The sequence below is a fragment of the Oncorhynchus mykiss genome, chromosome 18 (genome assembly GCF_057628025.1).
Source record: "Oncorhynchus mykiss isolate SJ-2025 chromosome 18, ASM5762802v1, whole genome shotgun sequence".
Classification (NCBI taxonomy): Eukaryota; Metazoa; Chordata; class Actinopteri; order Salmoniformes; family Salmonidae; genus Oncorhynchus; species Oncorhynchus mykiss.
The window spans coordinates 31,623,692-31,630,063 of NC_143039.1; the positions used below are offsets into that span (position 1 = coordinate 31,623,692).

The 6,372-nt window shown below is 44.8% G+C and overlaps 1 protein-coding gene across 2 annotated transcripts; it reads right to left on the reverse strand.

Annotated features, from left to right (window-relative positions):
- Window positions 1-1,646: 1,646 nt before the first annotated feature.
- On the reverse strand, window positions 1,647-5,001 carry LOC110495872 (frizzled-7-A). 2 transcript variants are annotated; one of them, XM_021571369.3, is made up of 2 exons: window positions 4,607-5,001; window positions 1,647-4,272 (listed from the first exon to the last, which is right to left on the reverse strand). In XM_021571369.3, exon 2 carries the CDS (start codon window positions 4,258-4,260, stop codon window positions 2,581-2,583), a length of 1,680 nt encoding a protein of 559 aa, XP_021427044.1. In that variant the 5' UTR covers window positions 4,261-4,272; window positions 4,607-5,001; the 3' UTR covers window positions 1,647-2,580. The 2 variants fall into 2 exon arrangements, with proteins under 2 accessions (XP_021427044.1, XP_090064270.1); XM_090208144.1 differs by having other exon boundaries at window positions 1,647-4,995.
- Window positions 5,002-6,372: the final 1,371 nt, after the last annotated feature.

Genomic DNA, 6,372 nt, shown 5'->3' on the forward strand with positions numbered 1-6,372 from the left:
TGTTGGTTGGAAATGTCACTTTTACTCCAATATGTAGCAGTGATGCTTCTCAATGTATGTTTACTCACTATCTTAACTGGAAAAGGCAAGTGTGGAACTGTAGAGAGGGAGGTTCCTCATGCGTACATCGCTGCAGACGGAGCGAATACTTATTTGTAAAGCGTCCGATTTCATGGAGGCCCAGCGAAGGGAGAATGGCGTGGAGTCTGAAGGGGGGGAAAGGAGGAGGTGGGGGAGTAGAGTCATTGACCAGTGACAGGGTAAGAGAATCAGCAGAGAGGGTGGGGGGTGGGGGGCAGAGAGAGACTAAGGGTCAGGTCAGTAAACTGTGTGTATCAGTCCCAGGGTCCAGGCCCTGGGTTAAGACTGCCTGGAGGAGATCTGGTTTCTAAACCTGGGATACCTCACAGTGGCAAAACATTACCAGATGTGGGCCAGCCAGGAGACTGGGGGGGAGGGGATGGTGTGTGAACTCACGATATGAAGAGTGAACGTGTCTCTGCAATATATCAACTCAGTTACAGCCTTATGCTTATGCCATTGTGCTCGCAGAACACTGAAAGTTGCCCAAATTTGTGGATCCTGACCCACCCAACCGTGACCAGTTACATCACCTTATAAAAATGTGAACCACAGCAAGAGATAATGACCTAAAATTAGCTTGAGGTTTTGTCGGGTTAATGTGCAAAAAGTCCATACTCTTTCAATCAGATTACGTTGACTGCAGGCATCTGTCCTTGATTGGAGACTGCAATATCATTTCGGTCTTTGCAACAGTTTTAAAGCAAATAAGACAGCAATAGTATGTTTCTCCCCAAACATTCTTCATATTGTTCAACAAAATCATGTCCACTTGTTGGATTAAGTACTCTTTGTTTTCCGTTGAACACATGCAACAGTAGCACGGTACAACGCACGTTCAGGTGACTATTGTAGGTCTACTGACACTCCAGTTGAACACAACCCGTAATAGATACAGAACAGATGACGCAAAATGTTGCCTCAAAGAAAACGTCTTTGCTACACTCCGCCCTGTCTAAAACACACAACCAAAAAAAAAGGGGAGAGGTGAACTCAAAACAAGGAAAGCCAAAAAGGAGATCTCACATTTCATCAGGAAAGGAGGAGATCCGCTCAAGGCAGTGTGTTGAGATTTCCTGTTCGTAAGTTTTAAGGGCAAATCCCCCTTTAACTCATCATGCTAGTTATTTTTTTTTCTACAGAAATACCATATCTTTATCAATGGCTCTGATATATTGACCTGACACCATTTAGAGAGATACTATTCCACAGGCAAGCAGAGTGAGTAGAAGTTAGACCTGGAGGATAGAACAGGAGACGACCAGAGAAACCAAATAGCAACATACTGTATAACAGGGTAATGTGTCCACACTACAGCCTTTATAGGGAGTATTGTGCAAGCAGATGGTAAAAGTAACTGAGGACATTAGGTGTGGAATTGTTGATATTCCAAACTATGTTAAAAACAGAATCTCTAGGCCTTCATTTACCCTTCCTTTCAACTCATTGGATACGTTTTAGGAAGTCATCACAATCTCGCTGGTTTTACATTGCCTCGTTCAAGGATTTTAGATTTTAGACAAACGTGCTTAAAGCATCCACAAATGAACAGCAATGACGTTCAAGTGACAGCAGGTTAAAAACATAATTTTATTCTGTGAAACTGTACAAGATACAAGCCATATTGCATTAAGAAACATCAAGTAGAAACAGCAAGATTATAATTCTTATAAATACATATGTTCTTTTGAAAAAGAGTGAATTAATTACAAAATGTGGCCTGTAACGTGGCAATTTAATAGCAACATCTTACAGCTAGATCACATCCCAAATGGCACCCTATTCCCTATGTAGTTCACTACTTTTGACCAGGGCTCCTAGGGCTCTGGTCAAAAGCAGTGCACTATATAGGGAATAGGGCGCCATTTGCGACATATAACACTATACACAACTAAAATAAAGTGAGTGTGTTAGACATTTCTCTCCGTGCCAAGATGAATGTTCTCAGATGTCTGCAAGTTAGTCTAAAAGTAACAGCCACACGTAACAAAAACGGGCACAAAAATGTAAAAAGTACAGAAGCAAGGAATGGAATGCAGATTCCAAAAACCTTTGGAATTCCTCGCAAAACATAACACACATCATTGGTCTTGTCAGACATTGCCCTGTATCCTTGTTGCTCCTTGGATGAGAAACTTACTTCATAATACAAAATAGTTGAAGACATATTGAAAAGGTAATGGCAAAACAGACACTTTCGTTGTTGCTGCTGTTACATCACTGGGTGGCACATTGTGGTTTAAATGAGATTATAGAATGTTTAAAAAAAATTTATGGGGGTTACTGAAAAGTTACCCCCCCACCCCAAATAATGAACAAATGTTCAGCCAATGGCTCATAAGGTTGTCAGGAGGGACATTCCCAAAGTAAAAGTACTTTTTTTCAGAGTTAAATTGTCCTATGTCCAATAGGAGGTGGGAAGGGATATGCTCAGTCGGTTGGATAAAAAAATACAAATTAAAACATGTATAACTCCTCCACGTTAACCTTCTAGAAAGTTCATACGGTCGTCTCTCCTTGGTTGCTGTTACTGAGCCGTTTGTAAAACCTGCACCAACTCTGTAATGTTTTCCCTGACCAGATCCAGAACCCGGACGTGATGCCCACGATCATAGTCATCAGGTACTTGATCATGAACACCGTGAAGTCCGGGGTCATCGGGGCAAAGTTGTTGGCCGGGCAAGGCACCGCGAAACGCTTACACGTCTGCATGTGCCAGGTCTTCTCCCATTGGTCGCGGAAGGCCTGCTCGTAAAAGTAGCAGGCGATGACGATGGTGGCGGGGACGGTGTACAGGACGCTGAACACGCCGATTCTCACCATCAGCTTCTCTAGTTTCTCCGTCTTGGTGCCGTCGTGCTTCATGATGGTTCTGATGCGGAACAGAGACACGAAACCGGCCAGGAGGAACGAGGTTCCGATGAAGAGGTAGACGAACAGGGGGGCCAGGACGAACCCTCGTAATGAATCCACGCTGTAGATGCCGACGTAGCACACCCCTGTGAGAAGGTCCCCATCCACCTGCCCCATGGCCAGGATAGTGATGGTTTTGACAGCAGGCACCGCCCAAGCCGCTAGGTGGAAGTATTGTGAGTTGGCCTCGATGGCCTCGTGACCCCACTTCATACCAGCAGACAGGAACCAGGTGAGGGACAGGATGACCCACCATATGGAGCTAGCCATGCCAAAAAAGTAGAGGATCATGAAGAGGATGGTGCAGCCCTCTTTCTTGGTGCCCTGGGCCACCGTCTTGTAACCGTCCTCTTTAAACTTGTCTATGCAGACCACTTTATCCTCCAGGAAGAAGCCTGCTGTGTAGGCCACCGCCACCATGAAATAGCAGCCTGAGAGGAAGATGATGGGCCTCTCCGGGTAGCGAAACCTCCGCATGTCTACCAAGTATGTGAGCACAGTGAACAGTGTACTCACGCAACACAAGATAGACCAGATACCCACCCAGAGTTTGCCGAATTTCAGTTCCTCCTCGCGGAAATACATTAGTCCGTTGGGCTTGGTGGACTCGCATGGGGCACCACAGTCTTTCACCCCCAGGAATTTGTAATTGAGGTAGGTTGGGACCTGAAGTTGTAGGGGACAGGAGAAGGGCTGGGCAGCAGGGCGACCGATGTTTGGGGGTAAGGTCATGAGCTCTGGCAGGTTGGGAGTGGGGTCCGAGGTAGCGATGTCCGTGTCTGAAGTGTTTTGACCCACACAGATCTCCCCAGCGCCGTGGACGGGGAAGTTCTCGCAGCGGAGTCTCTCTGGCCATTGAAACCCGAACTTGTTCATGAGCGCCTCGCAGCCCTGGCGTGCGCGCTCGCACAGTGATCGGCATGGGGGGATGGCCTGTTCTAGAACTGTGCACACCGGTGCGTACATGGAACACAAGAAAAACTTAAGGTCCATGGAACACTGGACCTTCACGAGCGGGTAAAACTGATGGACCTCCAGCCCCGCATCCTCCTGGTTTGTGTGTCCCAAAAGATTCGGCATGATGGTTTGATTATAGGCAATGTCCGTGCAGAGGGGAATGGAAATTGGCTGACAAAAACCGTGTTCTGGTATAGAAATGCCTTTCTCGCCATGATACTGACCGGTACACGGCTCCAGCAGAAGGCAAACAGTCACCAGCGCGCACCCCGTTATCCAAATCCACTCACAGGTTATCCTTACCGCCATGATAGCAGCCCCCTGTGTTCAGAACAAAAAAAGTGGCTTAGAATATCACCCCGGAGCTGCAAAAAGCCCAAATCAAACTCAGTCCACAAAAAGGTTCAAATGTCCTATCTTCTCCGTCTATATAAAAAGGGAGAGGAGCCTAAAGTTAAAACAAAGTTAAATGCTTGAAAAATGCCCTCGGTCGCTCTCCCCACATTCCTTATGCCAGTGTTCATAGAACTCTCCAAGAAAATGGAGGATTGCTGGTGAGGGATTTTTTTTATTCCAATCAAACCACTGAGAACCTGAGAAATTCCAATAAAGAGTCGGTTTATTTTTTGTTGTTGCAGTTCGTTCCTTTACTGACCTGCTTCTTCGTATTGGAAACAACCGTATGACTTGAAAATGGAATGCGTAGACTAATTTCTTCCAGATTCCCACAAATCTTCGTTACATCACATTATAGGTTGAAGCAAAGTTGAAGTCTGCGAAACCTCATGGTTTTCCATCTCGCCTTTACAACTCAGCCAATGTTCAGCTCGAGGCGCATTAGTAGGCTATCTACTACGATGAACCCGGCTCAAAGTCTGTAGTAAAAGTCAAATCTCTTCACAAAAAAAAGCATACTACTCGTCAAACTAATTCTTCCCACACCGCTAAAACCGTGATCTGCCCTTCTGGAGAAACTTGCCAGATTGATTCCCCACACCATACTGAGTTTGATCGGTTTCTTGGTGCCCACACATGCGTCTTTTTAGGGGCGCCTTGAAACCACACTTTCTCCACCAATTGAATGATTTGTTTTCTCTCCCATCTCGTCATTGATTGGAGTGAAGTGAAGAGGGTGGAGTTTTCTGCTATCTTCAGTGATAACCTGGATGAGCTTTTTTTTAAACTGATTTGCTACTCAATTAAAATGGTGTAGAATATCAACGGTTTATATCAAATATTTGTATATTCTATGTTGGGAGCGGGCTATAGATCATTTAGAAGACATTCAAGCATTAGAAGTTGAAAAATAACATTAGACCACCTCTTTTCAGCTTCTTAGACCTACGTGAAGTAATTTATGTTCTTTTGCATGCCTTATATCTCACTCTGTTTGTCAGGATAGTGTCCAGGGTTAAACTCGTAAGCCAGGCCTGTGACAAAGTAGAGCAATAATTGTAATATTTATGGTATTGTTAATTTCAGAGTGGGGCCTATAGTTTCTGGTAAATCATCTTGGTTTATGGACTGCAGAAACTGTCAGGCAGCCAATAACATTTTAGTCATGGACTTGATTCTCCATTAAGTATGTTATAGAATTTTGCACATGGCTTATTCATCAAATATAATTTTAAGTTGTTTGTTGAGTTTTTCAAAACAAATGTCCTTATAATGTAATTCTTGGTGAATGTCAGGTCGTTTTCTGGATGGTGCTAGAGATGGCCTTGAATGCCAGTGATAGAGTCAAACTAATGGGCTGCTATTGTTGTAATGACCGACGCTGGAGATGAGAAGCAGGTACGGGGAGTCAACATTTTTTCAGGAACAGACAGGTAACAGAACAGGAACAGCGTCAGCACACGGGTAAACAACGACAAACGACAGTTAATGCCGAAGCCGGGAACAGAGCGGGGAACCAGACCGATATGGGGGGGGGGGGGGGGGGGTAATGACAGAGGTGATTGAGTCCACGTGAGTCCAGTGATCGCTGATGTGCTTGACGGGGGGAAGGCAGGTGTGCGTAATGATGGTGGCAGAAGTGAGTAATGCTGGGGAGCCTGGCGCCTTCGGGCGTGACAATTGTACCCTATTGTATGGTAATGTATTAATGTTAATAAAAACATTATTCCTAAACATTTTTCACATTTTCATTTTGATTGGATATCTTCACACCCACAACAGGGATTATCATGAGATAGCAGCACATTGCCTATATGATGTAACCATGTGATGTATCATTTATGTAGTTACATAGTAGTAGTCTATCCTCTTAGAAAAAAGGGTTTTAAAGGGGTTCCTCAGCTGTCCCCATAGGAGAACTATTTTGGGTTCCATGTAGAACCCTTTCCACAGAGGGTTCTACATGGAACCCAAAAGGTTTCCACCTGGAACCAAAAAGGGTTCTTCAAAGGGTTCTCCTATGGG